Here is an 18151-nt window from a genome sequence, read left to right as displayed (position 1 = left end):
AGGTGTTCAAATGTCAGATTTCAATGCTAAGTTTATACAGTAACTTTACATTACTCTTCATATATATATATATATATATATATATATATATATATATATATATATATATATATAAACGTTTGATAAAGCAAGGACGGACAACTTCTGATGTTAAAAAAGTTAAAAAGTTAAAAATTTAATAGAAAAACGTTTTGGTCTTAGACCTTCATCAGTTACCACTGATGGTAACTGATGAAGGTCTAAGACCGAAACGTTTTTCTATTAAATTTTTAACTTTTTAACTTTTTTACCGTCAAAAGTTGTCCGTCCGTGCTTTATCAAACGTTTTTAAATTCATTTTTGCGGTGAGGCTTGGACTGTGAATCTTCATTGATCCTCCTGACGCAGTGGCATTCTTTGTTGGCTTGAGGCATTTTATAACCGTTTTTATATATATATATATACCTGATGTTTTGAAAACCAGGTCTGAACAGCCCAATAACAGCTGGTGCCTAATAGAGTCATGTAAGCAGTGCTTACCAAGTTCTGCACTCCACACTTCATCTAGTGCAAAAAGGAAATGACACTAGAATCTCTGGGCCACCTGTGGATGAATTCAGGCTTAACTGTCATCATATCAGATAAAAGCTCTTTGCAAGCATAACTTAATGACAGCAAACTAAAGTGCCTTGAAATCTCCCCCTCCCCCTGGGGGTCAGGTACCACTCCGCACATATCAGCCCCCCCTCCCCCTCACGACAATAGTGGAACCTTCTGCCAAGGCAATAAACCCACTCAGCTTTGGGAAATTCCGTGCACTTTAAGGATTGTGTCACGTCGGACAGCTAAGTACATACCCAGCCGTCAGACTGACTTGAGACTATGGACACAAGTTCAAACCGACCCCACCCCCCTGGATTAAGGGCCAGGGACCCCAAAGAGGTATCCACAATTAGCCACACTCCTGTAGATGTCTCCAGACTTTCCGGTAACGGAGCCCCCCCCCCCCCCCTGGAAAATAATGTGCTACGCTAAGTTGAAATCGATGCCTGCGGCATCGATTTCAGCAGAGCTCACGGAGTAAAATTAGGTATGCGTTTTTCAAAACTTCAAGGAAAAGTGCAATTGTAATGGCTCTATGTTTCGAGGTCATGCATTTTCTGTAAAACAACATGTCCTTTTGCACTCAGATTAAGTCACTGTCTGAGCCCATGTAGGGTTGACCTGCCCGTCGGCTTGGAGAGGTAAGATCAGTACATTATAACAACCCCGTTGTGCTTACAAAATTTACCTTTGGCTTCAACTTTATAACAAACCAGTTTGATTTTGACAGTGTGGCATGTTTATGATCTACAGCCCCTACCTTCATCTAGAAAAACCAGACTCAAATTGAAAATGAAAACAAGAAAATCCAAAAGACTATTAATCAAGTCAAACTGGTTTGAAAAGTTTACCAACAAAAATAACTTCACAGCACAATTAACAGACCCCTTTTTCAAAACTGCAGGTAGATATAGATATATATATATATATATATATATATATATATATATATATATATATATATATATATATATATATATATATATAACCTCTCAATTATTGCACCTATAGACAGAAGGTGTGCTGGGGGAAGAAATGTCTTATTAAACTCTCTGAACTTTTCCCCCTTACCTGTAATAGGATGACTATTATGAACTACGGTTTGTAACCAACACCAACATCAGGTTATGTATACACATGTATGTTTGTTGTCGTCTGTAATCATAAAAAACATAAAAATTTAAAATCCTCCATAAAGTTCATACTCAATAAAACTGCTACATGTAGTGCTGTTACTGGAATTCAATTTAAGTGAAACTGTTGCAACAGCTCTGTCAAAATTGTTTCTAGCAGTTAAGGCAGGATAACAGAATATACATGTAGCACACAGCAAAGGCTAGAGATACACACATGTTAGTTATCAGTTAGGATTTGGTGAGCTTCTGTGCTGTAGGTATAGTGGAAAATGATAGATTATCAAAAATGAAGGTTCCTGAGACATTTTGACAGCACTGAGAGGAATTAATATATAAATTCACAAAAGAAGGAGAAGTTCTTGCCCTGTCCAGTTCTCTGTAATAAAAATATCATTCACATACAAGTCATTTATTATATATGGTTTTTGTTTAAAGCCGATATATAATGCACTCTGATTGGCCAATTCCAGTGCATTATTTACATTTACATGGTTATATACCTCAGTAAAATCATAAAACATTGCGTGCGACTAAAATAAAAAATATAAAAAATAAAAAATAAAAAGAAATGCCTAATTCATAACAATTTAAAATATTCAACACTGAAATGAATGTAATTCTTTACTTGAAAATTATTCTCCCGTAATGCCCATGGGCCAATTACAGGCATACTAAAAAGTCCTAACACAAAGTAAAAGTAAATTAAGAAAACTATTGCTTTTTTCCGGAAAATTGTAGCGACTGAAGATAATGATGGAACGCTCTGAGAGTGCATTCTATCAACCCGATGAGATAAAATTCAAGGAGAATAGAGAATTCACAAAGTTATATCACAAACGAATTGGTACAGGACGGGAGAAAGGAAACTGTACAGCCAGGAAGAAACTGAAACTTTCTTCGACGAGCAAAAAAGTATGCATGCACAACAAAGAAAACAGTCAGTGACATTCATTTAATAAGTTAGTTAATAAAAAATTAGTGTGAAGAAGAGAGCAGAGAGAGAGAGTGGAGATAGGAGAACGCTCTCTCCAACTAAATTGTGTATATATGTATGTAAAAGTTATTCTTATTACCGAGAAATGGTCAGGGCAAGAACTTCTATTACATTGTTCAATTTACTGAGTTAATTAGTACCATCTCACTTTTAAGGAACATTTCCATATTAAGTGTAAATACCGCATTGGGGAATAACCTCTTATTAAGAAAATAGGGTCCATGTACCCCCAACCAAAAGCAATGGCACAAATAAAATGAAATAGCCAATCAAAATCAAAGCACAGCTTTATTTGCAGACAGGATTGCCATGCATAATCGTCTACTCGACATTTTGCACTATATAAGCATTTCACCAAACCGAACTGATTGGACAGACAACAAAATAAACCGAGGAAATCTACATTATAAACACAAGATGCATATCACTACATCTGAGCTCGAGTATCAACAGCAAATCCCTTCTCAATGAAAGGTGACCGAATAAAAGAGAGGATAAAGAAAATTCGTTTAAGCTTGTGGTGTTAAAGTTTAAAAATTATTCACGCTTAAATTTGAATATTACTGAGAGTCTGTATTTTTGTCGACAGCTTAATTTAGCTTTGCAGTCATTTTATTGGCAGTAGCTTTACCAGTCTTCAACTAAATTAACCTCGGAATTCACAAAAGCATTTCGCCAAACTGAATAAATTGAACTAACAAAACGAGGAAATCTCCATACTTTGTAATCACAATATGCAAATATTCACATAGGAACAAAAGTAAATTTAGCAAATCCTGTTCGCTTCGGCTTAAAATGGTTTGTAGACCTTTCTTGGTTTTCAACAACAGAGGAAGAAATTTTAGCAGTCTACGAAGCGGCAGTGCTAACTAACTCAGAGAAAACTTCAAAACTCGCCCGGCCGTGTTTACAAGTACAGTTTTGGTTAAGCTTATTTTTAGACGTGAGGTTATAAGCTTAAGTTGACGACGAAAATCGACAGAAAACTTAATTTGTTTACAACTTACAGCAACCTCCAAAGCGACCCACGTGTTATTGTTTAGAGACGAGCGAAATTAAAACGATGCAATTTTTAAAATCTGTTACAGCATGGCTTCAAATAAGGAAGACTTTTAATGGATTCCAATTGAAAATAAGCTTCTATTGCCGAGGCAACTTGTTAATTTTCATAGCAAACGTAACAACAAAAGTCACTTACCGCAAGTTGGCAATTCAGTTCGGCCAGTGGAAATCTTCCAGGCAGAAACTTGCACCAAAAGTTGTGAAGACTGAACTGAAATTACATTTTCGATAGACCAACGAATCAACCACTTCTTTCCGCTACGTTTACTGTTTTGTAATTTCTCTAAAACACTCAGGTACGTTTGATTTCTCTTGTTCATCTCCTGACCAAATCAGGTGACTTTTGAACTTTCTTGCATGGCTGCACAGCATCACGTTCGCGCGAATTTTGAACTTGGCCGTGGGGAGTTCGGCAGTCTTCTGAATCAGTTTGTCGGGTACTTTCGCCTCCTTTCTATAGCCCTCGTTAGCTTTGGTTCACAGCATTGTTCGGTATTATTTCACCTCCTTTCTCTAGCCCTTGACTAGCTATAATTCACGGCATTGTTCAGTACTGTTTCGCCTCCTTCCCCAGCGCTGGCCCGCTCAGTCTTTTTCGTGATCTTCTTCGCTACTTCTTTGCCTGTTAATTCTTGCTTTCTGTTTATTGCTTCAGTGGAACCCTGTCTTAAAAATATTAGATCAACCGCCGCTATCGTTTTTCTTTAAAAATCCCGCCAAGAAAAATGGCATTCTCCCGCTACAAACCGAGGGTGCATGTCTCTGTCAACCTATTAGCTGGAGTATGGCCGCCATCTTGCACGACTCCATCGTCATTGTCGTCGTCGTGGCCGTCGTGCGTACGCGCCCACGAGCAATACCGCTAGCCATGATAACCATGAGGAAATCAATTCATGGGTTTCCTTTTCTTCCCTATATGGGTATGGGGCTCCGCTTGGCGGCCCTTTGGGCCACCAGAGCTTCGCTATAAACAATCAATAGGCAAAGTTTCACTAAAAACTCAGTGCAGATTCTATTTCAGTGGAATGACCTTAAGAGGGATCGCCTTAGTTAGAGGGCCTATATGGGCGATTCACTCTTGCCTTGATAATCTCTTGGTGTTATGTTTTATGTATGTAGTGTCCCTGCCAACAAAGGCAAAGTAAGCCCAGACCCCCTCCTTATCTTTTAAAAATCATGTCGCTCCCCCTCACCTACATTTATAATAAAAGCTTAAATATACCTTATTTTATTACTCGCTTTGTACTAAAACACGTTAGACAAACAGTACCTTCTAAGTACATTCAACAGAGCAGTCCATTTCCGAACAGTCTGACTGCACGGCTGACGCCACTTTTGCTCGTTTGGAAAATAAAGTTTGGTTTGAAAATTCAGCCGAATGCGTGGGGAAATTATCGGATTCTTATCACAAAACAAATAAAGAAGCCTCGACTGTGCTCTGTTCTGTTGTAAAGCACTTAGGAAACGGTAGAACACTCAAGAAAAACACTCGACTACGTCTCGTGTTTTCCCCTACACTTCTTTCGTGCTCTACCGCTTCCTGCGTGCTTTACAACAGAACAGAGCGCAGTCATGGCTTGTTTATTTGCTAATTATATTAAGCCAAGGACTAAATATCATTCCTATAGCAACACCAACGTGACCTGAGACACCTTTGCTTCATGACTAATCGCATCACAAAATTACCAAGCTTTTTCTAAGATTTAATAATGGAATGTACCAAAAGCCATCTCCAACATGGAGACAAAGTGGAAAATTGTACTTACATTTTCACGGGTTTCCTCAGTCACCGAGAGAAATGGTGGGCGACTTTATGGCATACTGGCACGAACAAAATACCGAAAAATGTTACAATGATTGCAAGCAATGATTTCTGGATTGTTGGCCGATACTTCATATATGATACCTTATTTAGTTGCTTGTTTTTTTTAATGACTTTCTTAGCCTACTGGATTTACTTGGCTACTTTAGTTCCTTCGTGAGGACTTGAATAACTTGGCTGATTTGAATTGTTTGGTCCACTCAAACGTACAATGCAAATGCCTTGCCCCTTTTCCCGCTTTAGTTTAGTCAGCAGAACAACGATGGGCGGTGCGTGCTCATGCAGATACCATTTTTCGCAAATTTTTATTGACTGTGCGATCGATCGATTGAGCAAACGTTATCGCTGGTGCAGGATGGACTAAGGCCTGATTTTGACACAAAACGTCTCTTAAAATAGCCGAACCTAATTCCAATTTACTTCACTTAAATTAGTTTTATGAATGCCGTCAAACGTATTACCTGCTAAGGAAAAGTCTAAATCGTTTTTCCTAAGATGTTTACTAAATATTTAGAGTTTACATTGGAAATATCATACGTTCAAAGACTGGAAGCACGTCCGTAATGTAAATGGTGGGAATCTAAAAGTCTGTCAAATATGGTCTGGAAAATGGTACAACTTTTATGGAATGAACACCACTTAGGTTTCTGATTTATAGCCACACTGGAATAGCTTTGCACAGCTGAGCATTATACAGCTGAATATACAGCTGAATATCGCCTGGAATGGGGAACGGGGCCCATGGTAGCCTGCGTGGCAGGCTCTCATAGCGTAGAATGGCTATTGTTCTTGTGACATTTACTTCCTGTTGGAAAGAACGTATAGGTATGTCATATGGCCTGTTATTATTCACAGACGCCCAAAAGGGCTTATTCATTGGTTGCTATGAACGCGCGGCAATGTTCTTTAGCCTGATGGAGGCGGCAAACTAAACAATGAAAAGGGTGCACTATTGTTACTCCCTTTGTTTCGATGACCACAAACCGCTTTTGTTTCTTCCTTTGTTTTAATAAACTCAGCGTAGCATTGTTTTCTCGTTTGTTCCGCAAAAGTCTCACACCGATGTATAATTATAAGTTTTCCCTTTCGTTACGTCGAAAGTGAACTTAAGACCCCAACACTAGAAACAAAGCGCATTTTATAGTTGCTGCCCGAGCAAGGTGATTGTGCTGTAAATAAATTCATTATTTTGCTGTATGCAGAAAGGGGGAAAAAAGGAGGAAATGGCCGGGTGCGCGCGCTCTCTCTTTTCGCTTCGCGCGGGGGCAGCCCATTCCCCCCCTTCCCTTTCTAGCGCCTGCCACACAGGCAAGGCCCATGGTCCCGTTACACACTTACTCACACACCTCATCCGACCACCATTTTAGTATGTTATTACAGACCGAGTTCATAAATGGCCGCTAATAAATCAGTCTCTTCTTTTGCTAATTTCCTCTCCTTCTCTCCAGGCTAATTTTCCTATCTAGCCCCATTTGAAAGAAAAAATTCTTTTCGAGTTTTACATGCCAACGAGGCCGGTGAGAAAATTAGCATTTATTGGCCTCCATTTACGAACTCGGTCTAAGTTGGCATTCAAAGGCGGCCTTCGCTCCTCATTCAAGCGAAACCTTTTCTGTTTGAATTTTGAGCTTAAGAACAAGGAAAAGGGGCTAAATTGACAGCAAAATAAGACGGAACAGTAAAATGGCGGCCATTTTGGGGTAAGGTGTAAAGATAAAAATGAAAACAGAATAAAAACGGAAAAGTGCATCCCGTCATTAGATCCAATGCATATTGCGATAATACTCCTCAATAGGCGCAAATACTAACCTAGGGAAGAGAGAATATCAATCAACTGCAATACTACATTTAAAAATAGAACAGCATTGCATTTACTTCTAAATTTGTAGGCCATTCTTTAATTATCTTTAATTATTGAAAACTGAACTACGGATAGTAGATATAGAGTAAAAACCTGCAAGTAAGAACCTAGTTTTTAAGAACCTGTTAGCCTATAGTTTGCCAATTTGACCTTGTGTATACAAGAGGCTATTTAGCTTCAAATTTGAAACAGGTTCTCATTTTTTAAAATCTAAAGGTATCACAGTTCATGTATATGTTACGTTCTGAAAGAGAACTCCAAAATTAATGTGATCAGTGCTTCAATTTTTCTTATTATAGTCATTTTACATAAATGCTAAGTTGGTACGCAGATTTTATAAAAGGAATAGGCTTAGTAGCACTAAATTTTATTAAGTACAAGGTAATTTGTTTCTTCAGAAAATAAGCCTCTACTTAAGAACATACGCAGCCTAAATTTGTGTTAATTACCAATTATCTAAGAACCTGTTTAGGATAACTTGCGAAAATACAGGACTGTACTTGCGGAATTTTATTGTATATCATGAACTACTAAATCGAACTTGAGCCTGAAAAACAATGGCCTCTACATTAAAATACTAATGATATCAACAATATCACTTAGGTTACACTTTTCTTGTCACACTATATTATTTCTAGTAACACGCAGATAAAAGTTTCCGTAATTTACAACTTTAACTAGAGTGGACGACTCTGATTAGAGAAGTGTTCAGTTCAGTGTGGAAAGTAAATACGTGATTACTCTATGACTGCATCAAAACAGTTGGAAGAACTTAATAAATAAGACGCAAAACTAAAACGGATTTCCGAGATCGTCAAACTCGTTTAGCTCTTCCGTTAAAACAGGTCCCGAAATCCATTTAAACCTGCTTATGTCGTCAAGTCAGGGCATTGATTATACCGTTCACTCTCCACTGACAGCATTTGTCTGTTGCTGAACGAAAGTTGCAACATCACCTGCTTTCATAACCAATGATTTGGACTTCTCAGAGGTAGAAGCAGCAACTTGGAAGGCAGCCGCCTTAAAACTTGCAGATGTCGTTGTCTCTCCAGTCAGGACATTTGTTTGCTGAACGCCAGTTGCGACATCACCTGCTTTCATAACCAATGATTTGGACTTCTCAGAGGTAATGCCACCAACTTGGAAGTCACCCGCCTTGAAACTTGCAGATGTCGTTGTCTCTCCAGTCAGGACATTTGTCTTTCCCTGAAATCCAGTCTTCACATCACCAGCTGCAAAGTCGAGCGATTTGGAATGCTTTGATGTTGAACCAGCAAATTTCAGATTTGCGACTTGAACAATTGCCGAAGTGGTCTTTCCGCCTGTCTCGCTGTTTGTCTCGTGCTTAAATCCAGTCTTCACATCACCAGCTGCAAAGTCGAGCGATTTGAAATGCTTTGATGTTAAACCAGCAAGTTTAAGATCTGCGACTTGAACAATTGCCGAGGTGGTCTTTTCGCCTGTCTCGCCGTTTGTCTCGTGCTTAAATCCAGTCTTCACATCACCAGCTGCAAAGTCGAGCGATTTGGAATGCTTCGATGTTGAACCAGCAAGTTTAAGATCTGCGACTTGAACATTTGCGGAAGTAGTCTTTTCGCCTGTCTCGCTGTCTTTTTCTAGCTTAAATCCAGTCTTCACATCACCAGTTGCAAAGTCGAGCGATTTGGAATGCTTTGATGTTGAACCAGCAAGTTTAAGATCTGCGACTTGAACATTTGCAGAAGTAGTCTTTTCGCCTGTCTCGCTGTTTTTTTCTAGCTTAAATCCAGTCTTCACATCACCAGTTGCAAAGTCGAGCGATTTGGAATGCTTTGATGTTGAGCCAGCAAGTTTAAGATCTGCGACTTGAACATTTGCGGAAGTAGTCTTTTCGGCTGTCTCTCTGTTCTTCTCTAACTTAAATCCAGTCTTCACATCACCAGCTGCAAAGTCGAGTGATTTGGAATGCTTCGATGTTGAACCAGCAAGCTTAAGATCTGCGACTTGAACATTTGCGGTAGTAGTCTTTTCGCCTGTCTTACTGTTTCTTTCTCGCTTAAATCCAGTCTTCACATCACCAATTGCAAAGTCGAGCGATTTGGAATGCTTTAATGTTGAACCAGCAAGTTTAAGATCTGCGACTTGAACATTTGCGGTAGTAGTCTTTTCGCCTGTCTTACTGTTTTTCTCTCGCTTAAATCCAGTCTTTACATCACCAGCTGCAAAGTGGAGTGATTTGGAATGCTTTGATGTTGAAGCAGCAAGTTTAAGATCTGCGACTTGAACATTTGCGAAAGTGGTCTTTTCGCCTGTTTCGCTGTTTTTCTCTCGCTTAAGTCCAGTCTTCACATCACCAGCTGCAAAGTCGAGTGATTTGTAATGCTTTGATGCTGAACCAGCAAGTTTAAGATCTGCGACTTGAACAATTGTCGAAGTCGTCTTTTCGCCTGTCTCTGTGTTTGTCTCTTGCTTAAATCCAGTCTTTACATTACCAGGTGCAAAGTCGAGTGAGTTGGATTGTTTCGATGTTGAACCAGCAAGTTTAAGATCTGCGACTTGAACATTTGCAGAAGTAGTCTTTTCGCCTGTCTCGCTGTTTTTCTCTTGCTTGAATCCAGTCTTCACATCACCAGCTGCAAAGTCGAGCGATTTGGAATGCTTTGATGTTGAGCCAGCAAGTTTAAGATCTTCGACTTGAACATTTGCGGAAGTAGTCTTTTCGCCTGTCTCGCTGTTTTTCTCTCGCTTGAATCCTGTCTTCACATCACCAGCTGCTAATTCGAGCGATTTGGAATGCTTTGATGTTGAGCCAGCAAGTTTAAGATCTTCGACTTGAACATTTGCGGAAGTAGTCTTTTCGCCTGTCTCTCTGTTCCTCTCTAGCTTAAATCCAGTCTTCACATCACCAGCTGCAAAGTCGAGTGATTTGGAATGCTTCGATGTTGAGCCAGCAAGTTTAAGATCTGCGACTTGAACATTTGCGGAAGTAGTCTTTTCGCCTGTCTGACTGTTTTTTTCTAGCTTAAATCCAGTCTTCACATCACCAGCTGCTAAGTCGAGCGATTTGGAATGCTTTGATGTTGAGCCAGCAAGTTTAAGATCTGCGATTTGAACATTTGCGGAAGTGGTCTTTTCGCCTGTCTCTCTTTTCTTCTCTAGCTTAAATCCAGTCTTCACATCACCAGCTGCAAAGTCGAGTGATTTGGAATGCTTCGATGTTGAACCAGCAAGTTTAAGATCTGCCACTTGAACATTTGCGGAAGTGGTCTTTTCGCCTGTCTTACTGTTTTTCTCTCGCTTGAATCCAGTCTTCACATCACCAGCTTCTAATTCGAGCGATTTGGAATGTTTTGATGTTGAGCCAGCAAGTTTAAGATCTGCGACTTGAACATTTGCGGAAGTGGTCTTTTCGCCTGTCTCTCTGTTCTTCTCTAGCTTAAATCCAGTCTTCACATCACCAGTTGCAAAGTCGAGCGATTTGGAATGCTTCGATGTTGAACCAGCAAGTTTAAGATCTGCGACTTGAACATTTGCGGAAGTAGTCTTTTCGCCTGTCTCTCTGTTCTTCTCTAGCTTAAATCCAGTCTTCACATCACCAGCTGCAAAGTCGAGCGATTTGGAATGCTTTGATGTTGAGCCAGCAAGTTTAAGATCTTCGACTTGAACATTTGCGGAAGTAGTCTTTTCGCCTGTCTCTCTGTTCCTCTCTAGCTTAAATCCGGTCTTCACATCACCAGCTGCAAAGTCGAGTGATTTGGAATGCTTCGATGTTGAACCAGCAAGTTTAAGATCTGCGACTTGAACATTTGCGGAAGTAGTCTTTTCGCCTGTCTTACTGTTTTTCTCTCGCTTGAATCCAGTCTTCACATCACCAGCTTCTAATTCGAGCGATTTGGAATGTTTTGATGTTGAGCCAGCAAGTTTAAGATCTGCGACTTGAACATTTGCGGAAGTGGTCTTTTCGCCTGTCTCTCTGTTCTTCTCTAGCTTAAATCCAGTCTTCACATCACCAGCTGCAAAGTCGAGCGATTTGGAATGCTTCGATGTTGAACCAGCAAGTTTAAGATCTGCGACTTGAACATTTGCGGAAGTAGTCTTTTCGCCTGTCTCTCTGTTCTTCTCTAGCTTAAATCCAGTCTTCACATCACCAGCTGCAAAGTCGAGCGATTTGGAATGCTTCGATGTTGAACCAGCAAGTTTAAGATCTGCCACTTGAACATTTGCGGAAGTAGTGTTTTCGCCTGTCTGACTGTTTTCCTCTCGCTTAAATCCAGTCTTTACATCACCAGCTGCAAAGTCGAGCGAGTTGGAATGCTTTGATGTTGAGCCAGCAAGTTTAAGATCTGCGACTTGAACATTTGCGGTAGTAGTCTTTTCGCCTGTCTCTCTGTTCTTCTCTAGCTTAAATCCAGTCTTCACATCACCAGCTGCAAAGAAGAGTGATTTGGAATGCTTCGATGTTGAACCAGCAAGTTTAAGGTCTGTGACTTGAACATTTGCGGAAGTGGTCTTTTCGCCTGTCTCTCTGTTCTTCTCTAACTTAAATCCAGTCTTCACATCACCAGCTGCAAAGTCGAGCGATTTGGAATGCTTCGATGTTGAATCAGCAAGTTTAAGATCTGCGACTTGAACATTTGCGGAAGTAGTGTTTTCGCCTGTCTTACTGTTTTCCTCTCGCTTAAATCGAGTCTTTACATCACCAGCTGCAAAGTCGAGCGAGTTGGAATGCTTTGATGTTGAGCCAGCAAGTTTAAGATCTGCGACTTGAACATTTGCGGTAGTAGTCTTTTCGCCTGTCTCTCTGTTCTTCTCTAGCTTAAATCCAGTCTTCACATCACCAGCTGCAAAGAAGAGTGATTTGGAATGCTTCGATGTTGAACCAGCAAGTTTAAGGTCTGTGACTTTAACATTTGCGGAAGTAATCTTTTCGCCTGTCTCTCTGTTCTTCTCTCGCTTAAATCCAGTCTTCACATCACCAGCTGCAAAATCTAGCGATTTGGAATGCTTCGATGTTGAACCAGCAAGTTTAAGATCTGCGACTTGAACATTTGCGGAAGTGGTCTTTTCGCCTGTCTCGCTGTTTTTTTCTAGCTTAAATCCAGTCTTCACATCACCAGTTGCAAAGTCGAGCGATTTGGAATGCTTTGATGTTGAGCCAGCAAGTTTAAGGTCTGCGACTTGAACATTTGCGGAAGTGGTCTTTTCGGCTGTCTCTCTGTTCTTCTCTAACTTAAATCCAGTCTTTACATCACCAGCTGCAAAGTCGAGTGATTTGGAATGCTTCGTTGTTGAACCAGCAAGTTTAAGATCTGCGACTTGAACATTTGCGGTAGTAGTCTTTTCGCCTGTCTTACTGTTTTTCTCTCGCTTAAATCCAGTCTTCACATCACCAATTGCAAAGTCGAGCGATTTGGAATGCTTCGATGTTGAACCAGCAAGTTTAAGATCTGCGACTTGAACATTTGCGGTAGTAGTCTTTTCGCCTGTCTTACTGTTTTTCTCTCGCTTAAATCCAGTCTTTACATCACCAGCTGCAAAGTGGAGCGATTTGGAATGCTTTGATGTTGAAGCAGCAAGTTTAAGATCTGCGACTTGAACATTTGCGAAAGTGGTCTTTTCGCCTGTTTCGCTGTTTTTCTCTCGCTTAAGTCCAGTCTTCACATCACCAGCTGCAAAGTCGAGTGATTTGTGATGCTTTGATGCTGAACCAGCAAATTCAAGATCTGCGACTTGAACAATTGTCGAAGTCGTCTTTTCGCCTGTCTCTGTGTTTGTCTCTTGCTTAAATCCAGTCTTTACATTACCAGCTGCAAAGTCGAGCGATTTGGAATGCTTCGATGTTGACCCATTAAGCTTAAGATCTGCGACTTGAACATTTGCGGAAGTGGTCTTTTTGCCTGTCTGACTGTTTTTTTCTAGCTTAAATCCAGTCTTCACATCACCAGCTGCAAAGTCGAGCGAGTTGGAATGCTTTGATGTTGAGCCAGCAAGTTTAAGATCTGCGACTTGAACATTTGCGGAAGTGGTGTTTTCGTCTGTCTCTCTGTTTTTCTCTCGCTTAAATCCAGTCTTTACATCACCAGCTGTAAAGTGGAGTGATTTGGAATGCTTCGATGTTGAACCAGCAAGTTTAAGATCTGCGACTTGAACATTTGCGGAAGTAGTGTTTTCGCCTGTCTTACTGTTTTTCTCTCGCTTAAATCCAGTCTTTACATCACCAGCTGCAAAGTGGAGCGATTTGGAATGCTTTGATGTTGAACCAGCAAGTTTAAGATCTGCGACTTGAACATTTGCGGAAGTAGTCTTTTCGCCTGTCTTACTGTTTTTCTCTCGCTTGAATCCAGTCTTTACATCACCAGCTGCAAAGTCGAGTGATTTGGAATGCTTTGATGTTGAACCAGCAAGTTTAAGATCTTCGACTTGAACATTTGCGGAAGTGGTCTTTTCGCCTGTCTCACTGGTTTTTTCTCGCTTAAATCCAGTCTTCACATTACCAGCTGCAAAGTCGAGCGATTTGGAATGCTTCGATGTTGAACCAGCAAGTTTAAGATCTGCGACTTGAACATTTGCGGAAGTGATCTTTTCGCCTGTCTTGCTGTTTTTCTCTCGCTTAAATCCAGTCTTTAAATCACCAGCACTCAGTTGAATTGATTTCGCTTCCTTAGACAAGGAGCCGCCAATTGCAAAATTTTTATGTTGGACAGATCCAGATATCCCCTTTTTCCCAAGTGATGTACCAATGGCACTGTCTTTGGATTTGACATTTATTTCAAGCTGCTCCTTTGAGAGGCCAAGGTCGATGCTAGTCTCGCCATTTTGCAAAGACCCTGAAATCCCTGATTTACCACCTGATAGAGCAAAGCCTCTATCTCCACACTGCGCGTGACCTCCTATGTTTTCTTTCGAAGCAAAAACTCCTGCGCCTTTATCATTTACCTGAACCTCTGCGCCCATACCGTCTTTCGCTACTCTAAGGTTTAATGCGAATGCCGACTTGCGCATATCGGTGATCCTTGCGTGTTTGCCATAGTCCGTATTAACGGATCTCTTTATTTCTTCGGAAACAATTCCTGAAGAGGATGCAATAGTTCCTTGGTGTTCCATGGCCATTGAATTTTCGCTTGTACTCAACCCCACGGCCACTCCGGTTTTATTGACACCTAAGGAGAATCCGAACGAGGACTGTGATCGGTAGCTGGAAACTTTTTCCGAGATAATATTCTTTGCAAAATTTCCAATATCTCCATCAGCCGTAACTGATGAACCTTTGAGGTTTAGAGAACCGACTTTGAAGTCTTCCTCTTTCATTGGTCCACTGCAATGGATGCCGCTTGCCCTTTCTACAAACTTCCCGACGTCCGAACTCTTGCTGTAACCGAACTTTTCGGGAGTAGGAAATCTTGGACCAATGGCAAAGCCCACAGTTACTGTCTGCTCGAACGCTTCTATTTCACTCTGCTTGGAAATGACATGCAAATTCTCAATGTTCCCAGTGATAGCACCAGTTTCTAGGTTACATGCAGTCAAATTCACATTTTGCGCCGCAGTGAAATGGGTTCTTCCTCGAACAGTGATGTCCTGATTGACGATTTGCTTCTGTTTTGAACAAGCATTTGCCGCGGTTACATTCACTGTACACGGTGACTGAATTCCAAATCCGACCGACCATTCTTTAGAAGAATACGAATTATTTAATTCTGCTCCTTCAAAGTTAACGTTGTCGGCATCGATAAGCATATTTCCAACATCCATACCCATTGCATTTTTCACGTCAAAGTTTTTCGCTGAAACAGACAAGTTGCCTCCAACTTTCATGGTGCGTCCAGCTAAACGCTGCTGCATCATTCGTTCAGATTTTTGCCCAAACGATAGACCATTTTCTACGGAGAATGAAAAGCCACTTGACTGAACTTCCCGTGACTGTGAAAGTATCCTGTCTTTACATGAGACAGTACCAGCGGCTTGAAGCATCAGGTTGTCACTGACCGAAAAATCAGTCCCAATCATGGTCACATGAGAATCTCTGGATAAAACAGTGAGTGATCCACCAGCATTTAATTGCGAGCAATGCTGCTCATCTTGTCTTTGTCTTGTTCTCTTTGTACTGAACCAGTTGCTCCTCACATGCTCTTCTTCTCGAACAGTCACTTTGTCTTGGATAACGACATCTTCCTTCGCTGAAATCGCGATGTTTTTGGCTGCCTGGATTTCCGTGGCTGTTGCTTTGATCTTTCCTTCTTCTGATTTAATCGATACACTTCCAGACGAGGAAGAGATACTCGATTTTGAAACAGTGGAATATGATGTTACATCTTTTGAGGAGCTAAAAAAACCTCTATCTGACGAAGACGTGCTGTGTCTCGTTTCTTTGACATCAATAATTACGTCCTTCTTCGCCTCTGCAACGGCACCTTTCTCACCAGAAACTGAACTAGCAGCCATCGAAACAGATCCTTTGCTTGATACTAGAGCTGCAACGCCGCCAGCTCCAAGACTTGACGAATCCAAGTTGACATTTCCTTCAACAGATTTCAACAGGAGAGAGTTTTGAGACGTGACTGATGAGTTTCTGACATTGAGTGTTTGATTTGATGCTATTGATGCTCCTTTGTCAAATCTCAGGTTAGAATTGTCAATACTAACTGACTTCGCCTTAAGATTGAGCCCGTACCCATGATAAAGGTTACAGCTCGAAAGAACTACATCTTGATCCGTCAACACCAAGCCGAGTTGATCAGAGATCTTTAAATCTTCATACACTCCTTCACCTTTCAGAAAACTATTAACCTCGTTGATTTTGTTAGTTTTCATCGTAATGCTCTTGAACTTGTGATCTGCCTTTGCCCGCCCTTCTCTTTCGTTATGATAAGCCAGATCAATGCCCGACTTAGCTTCAATCGTTGCTTGGTCTGATTCAACTTTTCCAACAAGCTGAACTTTTCCCCGGGATGATTTTACGTCTAAAGAACTGCTGGCAATATCACCCAAACTGCACACTTCATCTGCGCAAAGCAGCATTGCAATAGCTCTCTTTTCCCTTTTGCTCAAAAAAATTTCTTTAGATACGACAGCAACATCTCCAGCAAATTGAGCACCATTGTCGCAGAAAACTTCGTCAAAGAGTGCTTCATAGAATGACTCTGTGAAGGTGACACCCTCCCCAAAACAGTAAGAGCCAGATTCGTGAATACCATCTTCTTGATTACTTTTCTTTGATTCAGAGAAGCCAAAGCTTTCCTTCATTGATTGCAAGACCTTCATTCCTCCTTTCTTTATCAATTCTCGCATTTTTCTTGCCTTTCGCGGGATTGCCAATAATTTTTCTTTCAGCACGTTTAGCTTCGTATATCTATCGCTCTCGCTTGTAATGATGAAAACCAGTTTTGGCACGTCGAAAGACTCAATGCCGTTCTTCAGAACTTCTGCAACAAAGTTATTCACCATGTTGTACATTTGGCCCAGTCGTAAGCTGATTTCTGCGTTTTGCATAGAACCTCTGCTCAAGGATGTCAATGATTTGCTTGAATGGCTGCCTTTGCTTGCCTCATATTCTTTCTGAATATTCTTCAGCCATTCTCCAGCTTTTGACCACGCTTCTATGCTTTTGGCGTCGGGTATGCATGTTACGTAGGCCAAAAACTTGAAAAGCAGAACCGTGTTGTTTTCGATCCGTTTGTTCGATTTTAGGGCAGAGCCCCCAAGGAAACACGTGATACTTTCTAGTTCAATGTTGTCTCGTCCAACCAGTTCACACTTCGTCACATCGTTTACATCAGCAATCTCTTCGCCTGGAAGGCTTAACAAGAATGGTGCTTCCAGAGAGGTTACGTGGCCCCTGCAAATTCCACTGTTGACCAAGGCAAGGTCAGAGGATAAGGTAATATCACAAGCTTCCCGAACCGATTCTATTTGACCAGAGTTCAGAATTGCCCATGGCTGTATTTGAAGATGGCTGAATTCTTCTATTGAGCCAGCTGTTGTAATCCACTCTCCTTTAATTTCTACCGACTCGCATAAACTGATTTTGCTCTCCCTGGTGAGATGCAAATCTTTATCTGCGACAATTTTCACAGCTGACACTTCCGTCAAACTTCCCGAAATGTTAATACTCTGGGCTTCAATTTCCAACAGAGTAAGCGAATCCAATTTCCCTTTGGTTAATCCTTTCAGCAAAACGGTACCATTTTCCTCTGTGACTATCTTTAGTCTTTGGAAGATATCTATACTCCCAGATTCCGCCTGCTCCTGCTCAAAGGCCTTTCCCACAATAACTTCCACGGATCCCACACATTCCAAGCTGCCAGTGAACGATATCATATCCTCTACGATGATGGTTGATGGTTTTTCTCTCGTTGCTGGCTGGGTGCATCTCAGTCTTCCTGGAATATGAAGTGCTTTCGCTGTGATATCAACACACTCGATTTGGCATTGGATGACTGCCAAATGACAATCAAGAGAAGCGTGAGAGCATTTAAGGGGATTGATTGTGTCAAATACAATCTCCTCAATTGATTCATCAACTTTGATTTCACGAATAATAGTCATCTTGTTCGGACCCTCAATGGAAAGGCGTTCTTTTATGGGGGTATTCGCGGCCGTACACCAGAGACGGCTTGCTTGAAGGGAATCTTCTACCGCAAGCACTGACTTGTTCATTTCTTTACAGACAATATCTTCACTTCCATGGAATTCAACTAAGAACTGTCCCAGATCAC

At 40.9% G+C, this 18151-nt stretch overlaps 1 protein-coding gene across 11 annotated transcripts in view; it reads right to left on the bottom strand.

The window, feature by feature from the left end:
- Positions 1-7121: 7121 nt before the first annotated feature.
- LOC145467657 (uncharacterized) overlaps positions 7122-18151 on the bottom strand; it is a 31697-nt gene continuing 20667 nt past the window's right edge. For 10 of the 11 annotated variants that reach the window (XM_081451238.1, XM_081451240.1, XM_081451239.1 and 7 more), the window contains one exon: positions 7122-18151. This exon is cut by the window's right edge and continues 2076 nt beyond it. In XM_081451238.1, coding sequence (XP_081307364.1) covers positions 8361-18151 — 9791 coding nt within the window. In that variant the 3' untranslated portion in view covers positions 7122-8360. The other variant, XM_081451249.1, reaches the window with a different exon arrangement.

The sequence above is a fragment of the Orbicella franksi genome, chromosome 14 (genome assembly GCF_964199315.1).
Source record: "Orbicella franksi chromosome 14, jaOrbFran1.1, whole genome shotgun sequence".
NCBI lineage: Eukaryota > Metazoa > Cnidaria > Anthozoa > Scleractinia > Merulinidae > Orbicella > Orbicella franksi.
Note: the sequence above shows the minus strand (reverse complement) of the source record. Positions and strands in the feature narration are given on the sequence as shown.